We start from the raw sequence: 17815 nt of genomic DNA, 5'->3' as shown, positions 1-17815 counted from the left end.
GTGAAGAGGCTAGGAAAGTTCTGCCTAGTAAAATTGAAGGAGGCAAAACCGGTCTATGTTTTGGGTGATAAAATGCTGAGAACCACGTTGATAAAAATAAGCAAAGAAAAAAATAAAAAGAAAAGTAAGAAAAATAGAGCAAAAAAGTCCCATATTAAATTATAAGTGGATTTTTATGGTCTTCTTTATGGCGTCCTATAATTTAAATTTTAAAGTAATTGTCGGGGTTACCTGCTGCCCACGCCGCAGTCCTCGGTCTGCAGGGGGCGCAGCGATCTCTCCCTCTCCTCCTCCGGCTGAGGGGGCGGAGCCTCCGAAGCCAGCATGGATTGACGATTGGCTGACCCAGGTGTCGATCACGGCGTCCCGCCTCCGCCCTACGTCACATGACGCAGCCCATCATGGCGGCGGGAGCGCGGCTGCCTGGGCCCGCGGCTCCGCAGGGTGGCTGCCGTTGCTGCTATTGAGGGGCGGCGGCGGCGCAAACGGGCGGGAAGGATGATGATGGTTCCGCGGCCAGAGCGGCAGATGCAGACCGGGAACGAAGTTGACGTTTGGCCGAAGAGACGTGTGTCCCGAAGCAGCCGGCGCCAGTGTCGCTGAGGCAGCGCGGAGGACTGACTGACCGACTGACTGAAGGCGGCGACCCGAGAGCCGGCCCCAGGGGACCGCGCGGTTTACGAGATGCCGGGGCCGCCGGTGTCCACGCCGCCACCGGTGCTGCTGCTGCTGCTGCTCCTGGCCGTCGGCAGTGCCCGGGCCGCGCCACTTCCGCAAACAGGTGCAGGTGAGCGGGGCCGGGGGTTGCGGGGCCCCTGCGTCTTGCGGGGCGGCGGCGGGGCCGGCGGGCCTGCGGGGTCTGGCAGCCTCTGCGATGGATCGGAGGCCTGCCGAGGGCAGGAGGCCGCGGGAAACGAGCGATCCTAGGGAGATTTCTTGCCGCAGGGGCGTGGGATGGGGGGCGGGGGCGCGGCGACACGGTGGGGGGTGGGGAAGACGATGGTGAGGGGTGGCAGTGGCGGATTCCCCCACGTCCCTGGGAGACTCTTTTCCTGCACTCTAAACTTGTTGCCTCAAGGACCCTCAAGGTTCTGTCCCCGACACTTCTTCCTTTTTTCCAGATGTCACCTGCCTGTTGTGGCTTTTCTCGCCTCTTATAATAGCCGTTTCTTATCTCCTGTCATTCCTTAAATGAAACCAATGACTCGGGGGAGCTGTGTGGACTTTCCTTGGCTCCTGAAACGTGTTTTAAAGTTGTAAATTGATTTTAGATGCTGTGGTTGTTGGTTTATTTATTTATTTATTTATTTGTTATTCGGAATGACTCTCTGGGGATGTGAAGGGAACGACGATACATATTTTTGCTTTAGGAAACCAGTGTTCGGAGTAGCAGTTTTTGAGTAACTATTGACAAATTGGCCTGAGGGTAATTGAAATTTCTATTTTAGTGGCGTCAGTGACTGATTCTCTTTTCCAGCCCTCAGCTCTTCCATATTTACTGCATATAGTTTTGATTTGGAGTTTATTTTTAAAAACTTCAGCCAAAGAAAACATCTCAGAAAATTTAAGGGGAAAAAAAATCTAGACTAACTTCCCATCATTACTGCTTATCTTTTTAGTGAAGGGGGAGATACTGGAATCTCAAAGAACTTTAGAGGTTGGAAGATACTGTAGAGAGAATTTAGTCCAATTTCTTCATCTTTTGCTTTGAGGAGACTGGAACCCTGGTGATCAAAAGAGATACTCAAGGTGACACAGCCAAACCCAGGGCTTAGATTCACCTTGTTGTGTGATCTCCCCTCCCCAGTCCCCCATCTCTTCCCATCTTGCATCTCAGGTCAGGAGTTATTTTGGAGTAATAGTGAATGCAGAACTGCCTGTAGTCAGTACAGGTGTTTCAAACAAATCTACAGTGGAAGAGATGTAGTGGTTTCCAGAACCACAGCAGGTTATATGCCATTGAGTGCCCTTCAGTTGAGCCTTAAGTGATGTCATTATACTATATAGTGTAGCACTATGTTTCTGCTGTCGCCTTAGAATCAAATCTTTTTGGTGACTTCTCTGTTCTGATCCAATGGATAAGGTAACTGAATGTCATCAGATAGTCAGCCAGGATGGGTGCTGCAGAAAATAACCAGGTAAGCTGGGAAAGATTATATGGGAAGTTAGTGATGTTGCTATGTAAAGATATTGACATTTAAATAGAAAATTAACACTAGAGTAGCATACTGGATAGAGTGTATGTCAAGGGGATTCCAGAAGCTTCCAAAAGATATTGTGCCTATCATTTTTTATGCATTTTGACAAATTGTGAGTGTGTGTGAGTGAGAAGTGAGAAGTGTCTTTGTTTGCCTTTCTTCTGTGCCTTTTATTCTATTCTCATATTTTATACTGGAATTTCAGAGAGCTGAGTTTTGTTGAGGTCTTGTAAAACAAAGCAACCGGAAAAAAATTATGAACTCATGAATAGAAATAAACAGCTTTTGACATAAATAAAACCCAGGTGATTTGTATCAACTTTTGCAGATTCTTCTTTCATATTTTGATCCTTGGAGGCTAGCTATATAGCTTTAAATGTGTGGCAAGGGATTAGCAGGTATCTGAAGCTTAACTGTGTGGAAATGATGTATTATATGTCAGACATATATTTGTGGGATTGTTCCTCCATCTAGGTAGCATATTGATGTTGCAACTGGGATAGTTTTTTTTTTCCTCCTATCTCTCTCCTGTACTAGGGAGTGAACCCAGGGTCTCACATATGCTGTATACTCCACCATGAGATTCTTTGATCACGTAAAGTAACTTTTGCATTAATCCCATTTAGTGAGCTCACTAGTTATAAAAGAAGACTCTGCCTTGGACATCCATGGTAGATAAGATAGCAGCTATGTGTTGAAAACATAACTGGGGTGTCTGATGATCTAGGGACCTGTACAAGACAAGGCTAGCCTTCCTCAGTAAGGGTACACCCATGACAGAACCCTCCGGTTCCTTGCTTTTATTCTTTGGAAAGGTCAGACTGTTTACTGGTACCTTGGAGCAAGCACCATTCTCAGAAAAAGGTTGGATGTGCCTTGCTGGGGTAATATAAGAATCAGGTATAGTGATGCATCGGTGTAATCTGAGCACTCAGGAGGCAGAGGTACAAGGATCGATGCAAGGATCAGGGCCAACCAAGTAGGCTACAAAGTGAGTTCAAGGCCAGCCAAGGCTGACTCTGTCTTTAAAAAGACCAAACAGCAATAATAACAAACACACAATGTTTTATCCTTTGCTTGTCTGTTTGCATGGGGGAACAAGGGAGCTGTGACTTAAAAGTTCAGCCTTTCCTTTTTATTTGTTTGTTGTTTATTTATTTACGTGTGGGTGTTTGCCTGCAGGTGCGACTATGCACTAGGTGGGTTCTCAGTCCCTGAGAAGGTCAAAAGAAGGTGTCAGGACTTCTGGAACTGTAGTCATAGATGATTGTGAACAGCCTTGTGGGTGTTAGGAATTGAACCCAGGTCCTCTGAAGAACATCCTGTGCTCATAACTGCCGAGCCATCTCTCCATCTCAAGTCCAGCCCTTTATTTCTTGAATTAACTTTTTTTGTTAGTATAAAAAAAGTAATGGACTTTGCTGGGTGGTGGTGGCATACACCTTTAATCCCAGCACTTGGGGAAGGTGAGGCAGGCTGGGGCAGCGGCAGGTGGATCTCTGAGTTCGAGGCCAGCCTGGCCAACAAGAGCTTCCAAGACAGGCTCCAAACTTGCAGAAAAACCCTGTCTTGAAAAACAAAACAACAACAAAAAAAAGCCAAAACAAAACAGCAACAACAAAAGGAATGGACTTCATTAGGGCATCTTCCTTTATATATAAACTTTAAAATTGAAATTGACTTACAAAAAAGATGTCTTTGTTATTCAGAATCATTCTTAGGATTGGAAGTTGGAAGGTGTTTATTTCTTGGCTCACAGTAAAACTATGTAAATATGTGTGTTGCCTTGTTCGCGGAAGATTTTCCTTTTGTTTTTTGAGGCAGAGTCTTGCTGGTTAGCAAAGGCTGTCCATCAAATCTGGATCCTCCTACCTCAGCCCCTGGAGTGAGCGCAGAGATGACCGGTGCCTGGCTTTTCCTGGTGCTTGGTGACAGGGAGGCATTTTGTTGCCCCTGTTGAATTTTATTGTGGGCCGCTTTGTGTCTGAAGGATGTCCTTTTATCTATTTCATATCTATGAGTCCTTTTTCCTGAAGATCCCTATCTGCTGTATGAGTCCTTATTATATAAACTGAGAATTTGGGCCTCACTAGGAAGCTTAGGGGAAGGAAGAAAATACAGTTTCCTCAAATGCTGCTAAGTGATCAAACTAAGATTATAGCTCAGTTCTTTTCTATTTGGTTCTCAAATTGTTTTTAGGAAATGTGTGTGTACTTATAAGAGCCTGTGGAATTGTAGCATAAATCTGGACGGGAAGAAAAGAAAGATTCCTGTAGTGGTGTCTGTGAACACACTCCTCCGAGCTACATTGCCTTGTTAATATTAGGATAGTGGTTAGACAGGGAAACCCACTTCTATTGTTCTGCGGCATATTAGGTCACAGAGTACAGAGGAAGCTTTAGCAGTTCCAGATAAAGGCCCTCAGGAAGCCCGTGGGACTCAGCAGCCGAGTAATCGTGGCTTCTGAATCTGGCACTCTCAGTTTAGATGAAGCAGACAGACTCGTATCTTGGACAAGATTCCTACCATATAGGAATACTTTCCAAAGTTTGAATTTTTATGATTAATTTTCACAGCTTCTGAGAAATAAGTATTTTTCAATAGTTTTCTCAAGTAGAGTCTTTGGGCTTGCAAATGGATTTAGGTTAGGATTGTTCTAATTCCTTTCACTTGGTGACATTTTTGTGCCACTAAATACACTTTTTGCACTGTAATTGGAAGTCTGTCCAGTTTTGTAGCTGCTCAGCAATGAGGTTACCCAATCCTTAAAGCTTGCTGTTATCAGTGTGCTGACTGATCACGTACTTCGCTTCAAATTTGGAGAGTCCTTGGGTCCTCTCTGTCCCCTGTGGGCTGTGTCACTTTGATAACAGCTGTACATATAATAATAATAATAATAAAAGGACATTGTCATGTTAAAAGGGAATATCCAGGTTCTGAAACAGTTAAAAGAATCCTCAAAAACATCTTTCTGGCTACGGTGGCAGTGGTGGTGGTTGGTGGCTCACGCCTTTAATCCCAGCACTGGGAGGCAGGCAGATGGATCTCTGAGTTTGAGGCCAGCCTAGTCTACAGAATCCCAGGACAGCCAGGGCTACAGAGAGAAACTCTGTCTTGAGAAACAAAACAAACAAACAAAAAAGTCTTTCTGGATGGACATAGAAATGAAAGAATTGAACTTTTCAGTCCAGTTGAAAGTAAAATTCATGAAACATTTGTAGAGGGAATATGATATTCTAGATAGAAGGTGGGATTTGAGTCAAACCTGGGTGTGAGATCTTCCTCTTCTGTTTCACTAACTTTAAAGTCATGGATCAGGCTGAGACAGCAAGCTCCCAAGTTCAAGACCAGTTTGAGCAGCTTAAGAACCAGTCTTAAGCCGGGCGGTGGTGGCGCACGCCTTTAATCCCAGCACTCGGGAGGCAGAGGCAGGCGGATCTCTGTGAGTTCGAGACCAGCCTGGTCTACAAGAGCTAGTTCCAGGACAGGCTCCAAAGCCACAGAGAAACCCTGTCTCGAAAAACCAAAAAAAAAAAAACCAAAAAAAAAAAAGAACCAGTCTTAAAATTGGAAAAGTAAAGAAAGGGCTGGGAGCCTGATTTCTGTTAGTTCAAAGCCACCCTTGTCTACACAGTGAGTTCCAGACCAGCCAGAGTGCCATAGTGAAGCCTTGTCTCAAAAAAAGAAGGAAGTGAGTAGAGGTGGGAATATAGCTCAGTATCTGCCCAAACTTCAGGAGACCCTAGGTTCAGTCTGTACGACCTTAAAGACAAAAGGAAGAAAGAAATCTTGGACCAGTTATCTGCCCTTTCTTGGCTTCCTAGAACTCAACACTTTAAACAAAACAAACAACAGGAAAAAACAGGACCTGGAGAGATGACTTAGCTGTTGCTTGTTGTTAGCTCTTGCAGAGGACTGGATCCTATTCCCAGCACTCTCGTGGTGGCTCACAATCATCTGTAACTCTAGTGCCATGGGATTCTGTCCTCTCTTCTGGCTTCTGTGGGCACATAGTACACATACACATAAAAAATAAAATAAATCTTGAAAAAATAATAATAAAATCTATGTAAATGGTTGTTGGAAGGTGGATGGGTAGCATTATAATCGTGTACCTATGTCTGCTTAATGTTGTTCTTTGTAACGTAGAGTTCTTCATTGCCTCAGATGTCTTTGTAAATTAGGTGGATTAGCTAATTACAAATGAAACAAAACTTTTTTTTTAAATATTTATTTATTTATTATGTATACAATATTCTGTGTGTCTGCCTGCAGGCCAGAAGAGGGCATCAGATCTCATTTCAGATGGTTGTGAGCCACCATGTGGTTGCTGGGAATTGAACTCAGGACCTTTGGAAGAGCAGGCAATGCTCTTAACCACTGAGCCATCTCTCCAGCCCCTTTTTGGTTTTTTTTTGAGACAGGATCTCACATAGCCCATGCTGACCTCAAACTTGCTGTGTAGTGGAGGATGACCTTGAGCTTCTGATCCTCCTCTACCTCTGGGGTTGGAGGTGTATACCTCCAGTTTTATATGCTAGAGCCTGAACCCAAGGTCTAATGAATGCTAAGCAAGTACCCTACCAAATGAACTACATTCCGAGCCCTCAAAGAAGGAGCTCTTAAGCGGTGGTTGCTCAACATGGAATATTTATTTTTACTGGATTTGAAAAATCCTTTGCTCAAAATAACTTGCTATTTGGTGGATGGAGACCCTGTAAGAAAAAAAAATCATTCCAATAGATGTATGCAGGCTCTATGATCTGGCATAGTTACTTCTTCAGGTTATTCTGTTGGATAACTATGCTAGAAATTTTTAGGATGATCTAAATTAATCTGCTTTTATGTAATAAACCTGTTTTTAAGCTCCGTGATGACTAAAGCTCTTGCAAGTGAACAATTGCTGGTTTTAATTTACTTAAAGGAACCATGAACAATCTAAATTTTCTTAATTCCAAACACAGTTGCATATTTTCTTGAACTATTCCCAAAGGCTGCATGGTTCAGCCAGACTGAGGAATAAACAGCCTGGGTCTAATGTTTTCTATTTTAAATCAGTGTCGTCGTGGTTGTGCCCCCCCCATCATGTATCTTTGGCAATGCTTTACTCTTTAAAATTTTTATTTGTGGGCCAGCAATATGGCTCAGTTGGTGAAGGTGCCTGCCACCAAGCCTGATGACCCACGGTCAGTCCCCAGGACCCATATGATGGAAGGAGAACACAAACCCCCACAAGTTGTCCTTTGCTTACTAACATCCCTTCCTCACTGCAAAATTAAAAAGGTAAATAAATGTGATAAAAAATTATTTACTTAGTTCTGAAGAAAGGTGTGGTCTGTAGAGGAGAAGATGCACTGGTGATTCTGATCTGGAATATACTGCCTGTTTAGGGTGCAGATTCTTCAAGTGATGGGTCTTCAAGTAAAGATATGTTTTAAGAGCAAACTAGGGGAAGAACCTGCTGTTCTTTCAGAGGACTTGAGTTCAGTGCCCAGCACCCACATCAGGTGGCTCTCAACCGTTTGTTAACTCCAGCTCCAGGGCAGTTGGTTCCGCTGGCCTCTGCTGGTGTCTGCACTCATGCGCACATACCTGCATGGTCACGCACTTATACATAATTAACATAATAAAAATAAAAGAAGAAAACTAGGAAACCAGACTAGTAGTGCACACTTCCAATTTGCCACCCACGAGGTAAGGCTGAGGGTCATGAATCGGAGTCCAGCCTGGGCTATGTATAGAGGTCCAGCCAGCCTAAACTGCGTAGTAAGACTAAGGGCTAGAACTATAGCTCACTGGTAGAGTCTAAGGCCCTGAGGTCAATCCCCATAACTGCAAAGGAGAGAGAGAGAGAAACAAAAACAAAAAGCCAGAAAAATATGGTAAAATCACTGTGTTGGCAGAACAAAAATATTGCGATGATGTATTTTAAAATTGTGGCAAGTGACTCACTTGGAACCATGCCTTGGCATTTCAGTTATTTGCCACAAAAAACAGGCATATCAGAAAAATAACCTCAGTGTTTTAAAATTTTTTGTTGGCAAGGGTTAGCACAGTGCAGCAGTCTGAAATCTCATTTGATTTTATTATGACTCAAGTGGGAAATGAGAGCAGTGGAAAGGGGCCAGACACCCAACAGGATGGTGGGCCTCTCTCAGTCCCACCCCACCTGAATGTGGCCATTTGTTCTTCTCTGGCCACTCCTGTATCCTCCAGGGCCTTGGCTGGAGTGGGGGGATGCATGACACTTCAATTTTGACAGTTTGGCTGGCAGATTTTGCATTTTGCTATGTAATGTGTATTTGTTTTACTATTTTAAAAAGCTTAAGGTACTGTCAATTCAAATAAACATGCCAGGACTGTGCAGTGTGGTTGTAATAACCCTTTGCTCCTTGTATCTGGCCCCAATTTGGTAGATATCCCTCTGGTGTGCTATGTATGAGCTCTTCCTGTCTGCACTCTACACCTTCTGTGGCTGGTGGTTGTGTGCACAGCACCTCCCTCCTCCCCTGCTCTGTGGTGTGTGTGTGTGTGTGTGTGTGTGTGTGTGTGTGTGAGAGTGAGTGAGCAGGGGTCAACCCCCAGTGTTGTTCCTCAGGAGCTGTCCACCTTGTTTTTGAGACACGATCTTTCACTGGCCTGGAGCTTGCCAAGTAGGCTAGACTGGCCAGTGAGCCTCAGGGGCCTCCCTGGTGCTGGCATTGCAAGCACCTGGCTGTTTTGCGTGAGTACTAAAGATCAAGCTCAGGTCCTCCTACTTGTGCAATAAGCACTTTACCAACTGAGCCTTCTCCCCAGCACTTTCTTAAGAGTTTGGTTGACTTGCTTATAGTTTACAAAATACTCTGTGCAAATTCTCATCTTCCTTTTTAAAGCTCTTCGTAAAACCCACTTCCTCCTAAATCCTTTGTTCTGGTCCATGGCTTAGAGATTCCTACCCCAGTAAACTATGTGTTGCTGGTTGAAAACATTGCAACTTAGGATTTGATTATTTTTTTTAGCACTCAGCCAAGTTTTATTGAAAGTGGAAGTAGCACAGCACGCACGCACATGCATGCACACATGCATGCAAGCATGCACCCTGCAGCACAGAATCATGGCAAGCACTCACTCCATAGCATATAAAGAGACAGATTCCCAGTAAGGAGGGGATTCCAAGGACGCTCTTCCTGGTTTTGATTTTTTCCTTTTAAAATTTTAACTTAAGCGACACTTGGAGGTATAGATCACATTTGTACATCAAAACATTTTAAAGTAAATGAATTGTACACTGAAAAACTATAAATTTACATGAAATGGAAGGCAGTGAGGAAAGTTTACTAGTAGTCTGTATGATCAAATAAGAGCATAGATTCCTTCTACCTGTCTACCACTTACACTTACCATAGACCTTTGTATTGGCTTGCAAGGGCTGTGTCTGGTGCTTTGTATAGCATGTCCCAGGTTGTAGGTACTCAGTCCAATGTGTAGGTGAGGATGATGAGGATAGTCCTAAATTACCCAAACCACAACGGAGTCTTCATACATAACAGGAGGTGGTGGAGGTCAGAATCTTCTTTTACACTTGATTTTTCATGCAGACATTGACTTTCAACTGGAGTGAGGTCTTTTATAGCATGGTGTTTTGCTTTTGCTTTGTGTATATGTATACATATGTTGATATATATGAGGATACATATACATCATTGTTTGCGGGTATACCTGCATGTATATGCATCAGCATGTGCAGGCCAGAAGACAACCTCAGATGTTTCTCAGGCACTGTTCATATTTTTCATTTGAGACAGGGTTTCTCATTGGCCTGGAATTATTAGCATGTAGGCTAAGCTGGCTGGTTAGCAACCCTCATCTCAACCTGCCTCAGTACTTGGATTACAATTACATGTTACCTCACCTAGATTTTATTACTTTTTATTTTATTTTTTTATTACTTTTTAAATGTGGATTATGGGAAGGGCTTTGTGTGGTTGGTTGTTGATTGGTTGGTTTTCAAGTGCTAGGAATGGACCCCAGGGCCTTGTGTTTGCTACTGAGGTACACTTCTCTCCCCTTTTTCTTATCGTTAGCCCCTTACATTAGTATATTTATACCAACCAGGAGTCATTATTAATGTGCTAGTATAGTGAAGGTGTGCCCTTAACTCAAGCTTCTTAGTATTCCCTCAGACAACACATTCCTGTCTCCTGTCCTCTTACTGGAGATTGGACATAGGACCTTAACTGCACACCCTAGGCAAGTTCTATGCTTTTGAGCTTTGTGTCTCTAGTGGCCTCTAACATTACATTTAGATGTCATGTCTTTTAGGCTTCTCAAGTATATTTCTTGTGTGTGATGGCATTGATATTTTGACATGTATAAAAACAGGTATTTTGTAAAATGCCCTATAACTGGTTTGTCTGATCTTTCTGTGTTTTTATGAGAAAGGATCTCAAATTCACTCTGTAGTGCAGGATGACCTTGAACTTCTCGTTCTCTGAACCTTTGGTCCTTCTGCCTTCATCCCCCCCCCCCCATTACAGGCCACTGCACAGTTCTTGGCTTGAGGTGTTTTTGTTTGTTTGTTTTATTTTTTCTTTTTCCTTTTTTGATTAGGCTAGGATTATGGATTAGGAGGAAGATTGCAGAGATTAAAGTGGCATTTTTACCAGGTTAAAGATGCCACGTACGCACATTGTAACCCTCACTGATCACCTGCCAGTGATGGTCCTTTGCCACTGTAATTACTTTTCCCCAAGTGCTCAGTCCACATTTACTCTGTGTAGAGTTAATTAATGTTTCACCCCCTCGTAACGTCAGGTATCTCTAGATTAATTTTAAGATTTTATTTTTAGGGGTGGTGTGTGTGTGTGTGTGTGTGTGTGTGTGTGTGTGTGTGTGTGTGTGAAATGGAGGCCAGAAGAGGGTATGGAATTCCCAGGAGTTACTGGCACCTATGAGCTACTCAGTGTAGTGCTGAGACCTTGAACTTCTGACCTTCCTGTTTGCACCTGTTCAGTCCTAGGATTGCAGATGTGCTAGGATGAAACCCAGGACTTCATGTGCACTAGGCAGACACTCTTCCAACTCAGCTACATCCCAAGCCTTCAATCTGGTTTTGGAGCTTTTCATATTTATTAATGAAAAATGTCAAACATATACAAAAGTAGGGTAAATAGTATCTGAACCACAGCAACATATTGAAATTTATGGTCAGTCTTGTTTCACCTGTGCCCTTCCCACTGCTAGAATTGTTTTGTTTTTATATAAACCCTAGCTCTAGGTTGGTTCAGTTGGAGCTGAGGGTGTTTTTATAAAACAGGATCCTGCTTGCACCAGAGTCACCTACTTATTTGTAGAATTGCAGATGTTGGGGACCCCGGGTAACCAACAGCATGAAATCATAATTCTGTAGTTTTCTTAAAACCCTGTACTTAAAGTACTTTCTGCTGCCCCTCCGCACCCCCATCCTAGCACAGATATTCTACGTAGATATAAAAACACACGAGTTATTTAAATAGAGATTTGGGACCTGTTTGAACTGATGATATTGAAGGAAACAAGAGAAAAACTTGAATTTAAAAATGTTTAAGTTAGGGGACTGGAGAGATGGCTCAGCGGTTAAGAGCATTGCCTGTTCTTCCAAAGGTCCTGAGTTCAATTTCCAGCAACCACATGGTGGCTCACAACCATCTGAAATGAGATCTGGTGCCCTCTTCTGGCCTGCAGGGAGACACACAGAATATTGTATACATAATAAACAAACAAACAAATAAATAAATAAATATTAAAAAATGTTTAAGTTAGCTGGGCAATAGTGGCGCACACCTTTAATCCCAGCACTTGGGAAGCAGAGGCAGGTGGATCTCTGTGAGTTCAAGGCCAGCCTGGTCAACAGAATGAGTTCCAGTACTGGCTTCACAGCTACTGAGAAACCCTGTCTTGAAAAACAAAAACAAATAAACACCCCCCCCCCAATGTTTAAGTTAGTTTATTTTCTGTACTTTCATCTGTGTGTTTGTGTGTGTAAGAGAGAGAGAGAGAGAGAGAGAGAGAGAGAGCGCGCTGGTGTTATGAAGTATGTGTTGGAAGACAACTTTTTCCTCACTGTGTGGATTCTGGGAATGGAACTTTAGCCCTCAGGCTTTTTGGCTTTTCCCTACTTTCTCTTCTCTTCTCTTCTCTTCTCTTCTCTTCTTTCTCTCTCTCTCTTTTCTTTTTTTTTTTTGAAGGGGTGGGGGCGGGGGAGCTGCAAGGTTTCTCTGTGTAGCCTAGCCATCCTGGAACTCACTCTGTAGACCAGGCTGGCCTTGAACTCACAGAGATCCACCTGCCTCTTAAAGACGTGCACCCGGCTTCAAAATATTCTCATAAGCTGAAAGATGATTGTGTAATTATTTGGATGCAATTAAAAGAACATCATAGGCTCATGAATTTTTTTTTTTTTTTTTTAAAGATTTTATTTATTATGTGTATAATAGTCCATCTCCATGTATGCCTGCAGGCCAGATGAGGGCGCCAGATCTCATTACAGATGGTTGTGAGCCACCATGTGGTTGCTGGGAATTGAACTCAGGTCCTCTGGAAGAACAGTCAGTACTCTTAACTGCTGAGCCATCTCTCTAGCCCCTCATGAATTTTTTCAAAGCAAAATACATACCTTGAATAGGAGTATTTGCTGAGAAACATTTATAGTAAGTTTTGATAGAGAAGGATTTTTGTTTATTTTTTTGAGACACGGTCTTTCTGTATTCCAGACTAGCCTGGAGCTCACTGTGTAGAACAGGCTGGCCTCAAACTTGCACCAATCATACTGTTCCTGCCTTCTATGTGCTGGAATTACAGGCTTGTGTCACCATAGTGGACAACCTTCAGCTTTTTATTGCAGCACTGAGGTGTTGTGAACTGTTGGTCACCTCTGAGATGACCCACAAAAGCCAGGCATTGTGGTGTAATCCAGCAGCCCTAGCCCTATGTTCTCAGAAGGATGATTTGCTGAGAGATTTGCATAAACCCAGTAATTCCAGGCCTGCATAAGCAACAGACTTGAGACCCTGTTTTAAAAAAAGAAAATTGCTAAATTTAAAGTATTGTACAAATTGCAGATTTTTTCTTCAGGATTTCAATAAATCCAACCTGTGCTGCTTTAGAAAGGAAATTCTCTTCCTCTCTGTATTCTGCCCAGAATTCCCCTCTGTAACTTGGCTCACTTTAGGCAGCAACTGTTCCCTCCAGAGATGCAGCCTGTCTGTTACCCAGCAGAGCCTCACTTGACTTTTACCTCAGACTGTTATTAAAGCCAACACCCGAATGCTGATTGCTAGTAAGGCAGTGAAAAAAATAACAAAGCTACTAAAATATCCCCCTAGAAATGCTACCCAAGGATCGTTGCAGCGGGACTAGCCAGAAATCTGTAATTCAGCTTAGTTTTCTTTACAGAAAATAAAACTTAAAGAGATGGGAGATGACTCAGAGTGCTTGCTGCAAGGGGACCCGAGTTTGATCCTTAGACACCATGTGAAAAAGTCAGCATCTCTGATAGGTACCGATAATCCCAGTGCTAGGAGGCCGAGCTAGGAAGGGTGAGGGGGGCGGTGGGGGGCGGGGAGAGACTCTGTCTCTAAAAGTAAAGTGAAAAATGGATTGAGAAAGACATTCCACAGGTCTTAACTCCATGTGTACATGCACACACAGGAACTTAAACACACACTAGAGAAAATGTAACCGAATATCCTATAGCTGATATGAACCATAAGTACTCAGGAGACTGAGAAAGTTTTGAAGTGTTGAGTCCTTGTCTATAGAACTTTAGGATTGAGATTTCAGTTTACAGATAGAAGAGCCAAGGATTGAAGTTGTAAATTCAATGCTAATTTTACCTGCGTGACTCTTGACACTCAGACCACCCTGTTCATCAGGGTAAGTGAGCTGCCTTGTGCTTTGAGCAGCATGCTCGTTTAGTATGACATAATCTAACTCCAGCCACATCCTCTAGCATTGACTTGTAGTTACCACCCAAAAGCACTGAAGTGAGATTTTAAGCTGTGGTGCGTACTTACTCCCTGCCTCCCTCCCTCCTGCTTTCTTGAAATTTTAATGTATGAACTCTCTGTGTAGACCATGCTGTCCTCAAACTTAAATATCTGTCTCCTAAATGAATGCTGGGAGTAAAAGTGTGTGCCACCATGTCTAGCCTATCAAAATTTCATAGGTGATGAAAGAAAAGCAATACTGAAAAATCAGGAAACCAAAATAGTAAAAGAATAACTTAATTAAAATTTTAGTTTTTATTTTTGTAAATGTGTGTGAGTCATATACCACATGTGTGTAGGTTCCCTCGAGGCCAGAAGAGAGTATTGGATCTCCTGAACTGGAATTGGTTGTGGGCTGTCCAATGTGGGTGCTTGGAACCAAACTTGGACATCTGGGACGACATCCTATTTTATTAACCAGTGAGCCATCTTTCCAGTCCCAAAAGGAGAGGAGGTGGGGAGAGAGGAAGAGAGTGTGTTTGTGGACTTGTGAGCTTGAGCTTCTGGCAGCTGCAGTTGTCAAACATGGGTGCTGGGAACTGAACCTGGTCCTCTGCAAAAGTAGCTCACTCTCTTAATCACTTAAGCCATCTCTCTAGTCCTTCCCTCCAGAAGATTTTTTTGTTTTTTCTGTGTAGCCCTGGCTGTCCTGGAACTAGTTTTGTAGATTAGGTTGAACTCACAGAGATTTGCCTGCCTCTACCTCCCGAGTGCTGGGATCAAAGGCGTGCGCCACCACTGCCAGGTTTAGAATTTTTTTTTTTTTTTTGCTATAGGTTCTCATACTGTAGCCCATGCTGGCCTTGAACTCTGTAAGTATTGAGGATGACCTTGAACTTGTGATCTTACTCCTTCTGAGTGCTGGGGCTACAGGTGTGCATCACAATACCTGGTTTATGCAGTGCTGAGGATAGAGCCCAGATCTGTGTGCCAAGCAGACACAGCTGAGCTCCCTGAAAGAACAACTGTAGTTTCCACCTCTGAAATGAAGTTGCACCAGTTAATTAAAAGGATAAGAGTGTTTCTGCCTTTTAAGAAACATAATGATAAACTTGTAAATGTTCATTTGTAAACATGAAAATCCTTTAAACATCACAGACCTGCGGGCTTCTGTAAGGGCCTGGGCCCTTTTAAGAATCTGATGACTACTGTGGGTTCCAAGAGTAATGCTCATTGCAAGTGTTTAGTTTATCTTCCCCAGGTGCAAGATAGATATTTAAAAAGCCTCTGGAGGGGCTGGAGATCAGATGGGCGAGATGGCAAAAGGGGGCATGGAGACAGGCATGCTGTCTCCCTTGCTGGCTGACCAGCTCGTCTAGTTAACCAGTGAACACCAGAAAATAAGGTGAAAAGCAGTCAGGGAAGGCATCTCTGTCTTGATCTCTGACCTCCAGATGCAGCTGCATGAGTGAGCGCACCTGCACATACACACACTCAGCACATGCACACACAAATACCCTCAGGTAGTTAGGCTCAGCAAGGGACCTACTCCCTGATCCACTTCCCCGGCCCCTTGGCATGTATACTGTGGCCACAAATATTCATAGCTGACTACAGATTTATTAAGTTCCTTTGACAGCTTTTATTTTCCCTTGGTTGCCATGTTTTAGTTTTTATACAATCGTCATTTACTCATTCTTCACTTACCCTACTGTCCTGGGTCTCCCAGGATCCTCTGTTCTGTACTTAGAGCTCTCTGGCTCCATTGAGAACTCTGAGGCAGTCTGACCTATTCCTTTCCTGTGTAACCTCTCTTCTCTCACTTTATTAGTTAGTTTTTTTCCCCATCACTGTGACAAAATACCAAATAGAAACAACCTAAAGGAAGAAGGATATATTCTGGCTCACAGTTTGGCTATGTCCTGCTGGGGTCATCATGGTGGACTTCATGCAGGCAATGTGTGTATCAGGACCCTCATATCTTGACAGATCAGGAAAGTGGATTAGAATACTAAACAGGGCCAGGCTTTTAGCCTCAGGGTCCACCCCAGTGACTTATGTCTGCTTGCTAGGCCTCATGTCTCAAAGATGCCACACTTCCCAAAACAGCGTTAGCACCTAGGACCAAATGTTGGAACATATGAGCGTAAGGGGACATCCACCCTATTCATTTCCTTCATTAACATGAGTATTCATCAAGCCCTTTGAATCTTAACACTTCTTTGCTTTGGTTCTGGAAAATTCTCATATTCACTTACCTACATATACTTTTGGAAGATTTACTTGTTTGTCCTGTTCTTTTTAAAATTTAATTTGACTTCTTGTGTGTGTAGACTAGGTTGGCCTCTACATAGAGATCTTCCTGCCTCTGCCTTCCAAGTATTGTCTTTCTTTTGAAACTCTTGGGACAAGCCTCTGATTTACTTCTGTTGATGATGTAAAATATTTTTTGATTTATTGTCTTTTTTTTTTTTTTTTTTTTTTTTGGTTTTTCGAGACTGGGTTTCTCTGTGGTTTTGGAGCCTGTCCTGGAACTAGCTCTTGTAGACCAGGCTGGTCTCGAACTCACAGAGATCCGCCTGCCTCTGCCTCCCTGATTTATTGTCTTTATGTGTGTGTTTGGCTACATGTATGTATGTGCAACACATGGGTAACTGGTACCCTCAGAGGCCAGAAGAGGGCCCTGGAGACCTTGGAACTGCAGTTATGGATGGTTGGGAGCCACCATGTGGGTGCTGGGAACTGAACCTGGGTCTCTGCAACAGCAACAAGTGCTGTTAATCTTGAAGCCATCTCTCCAGCCTCACTTCTGTTGAACTTTTTGTCTTATTGTTCTGCTGGGTATGAGTCTTTTTTTTTTTTATTTTTTTTTTATTTTTCTATATTAGTTTTCAGGGGCTTCTTCCCCATTCATTTATTCAAGAATGCAGCCTAGGCTATTCTTGAACTCATGGGCTCAGGAAATCCTCTTGCCACAGCCTCTTAAATAGCTGGGATACTGACACACATACCTATTTCTATTACTCTTCCTCTCCCCTCTCAGACCTGGTCTCCCTATATGGCCCAGGCTAGCTATTGTTGGAAGTCTCCTGCCTCAGCTTCTCTAACACTGGGATTACAGGCGTGCATTGCTATGACTGGCTCCCCTACTTTTTAAATAGCATCTTCTCGTTAATATAGTGTCTCCTCTAGAATTCTGGAAATAGTGATTGGAGTTGTTTGCTTTCCATAGCCGTTCCTTGCATTCTGTTTTTATTTGCTGTGTAAGTTGCTGTCTTTGCCTAAATATTTTTTCAAATGTCAGGTGATCTTTGCTCCTGAACAAGAGATTAAAACACTAAACTGAGATCTCTCCCTGACCATTTTTTCCTTTTCTCTCTGCCTTACATCCACCAACAGCCTGGCACTGCTGGCTCCACCCTGTACCATCCTGTCAGGGAGTGCTGAGGTAGTATACGGAGCAGTGGCTATGACTACACATCTCTGTCTCTTAGTTGCTCAGTTTTTCACTTGAAAATGTCTACCTGCTTTTGACGTTGTGTAGGGTTGCATGAGTTTAGTGTAGTGTCTGGCATTTAGTAGGTGCTGATAAAGTATTGATATTTCACAATATCAAGTAACCACCATTTCCTATGTGGATTAGTCTAATAGCAAACATACATTCCCTGG

At 43.1% G+C, this 17815-nt stretch overlaps 1 protein-coding gene across 2 annotated transcripts in view; it reads left to right on the top strand.

Moving 5' to 3' along the window:
• Positions 1 to 375: 375 nt before the first annotated feature.
• The window catches only part of Lmtk2 (lemur tyrosine kinase 2), a 94419-nt gene continuing 76979 nt past the window's right edge, over positions 376 to 17815 (top strand). For both annotated transcript variants that reach the window (XM_057764478.1, XM_057764477.1), the window contains exon 1: positions 376 to 787. In XM_057764478.1, coding sequence (XP_057620461.1) covers positions 685 to 787 — 103 coding nt within the window. In that variant the 5' untranslated portion in view covers positions 376 to 684. The remainder of the gene's footprint in view (positions 788 to 17815) is intronic.

Source organism: Chionomys nivalis, chromosome 3 (assembly GCF_950005125.1).
Source record: "Chionomys nivalis chromosome 3, mChiNiv1.1, whole genome shotgun sequence".
In the NCBI taxonomy this organism is placed as follows: Eukaryota; Metazoa; Chordata; class Mammalia; order Rodentia; family Cricetidae; genus Chionomys; species Chionomys nivalis.
The sequence above is the reverse complement of the archived record's forward strand: the minus strand, read 5'-3'. Positions and strand labels throughout refer to the sequence as shown.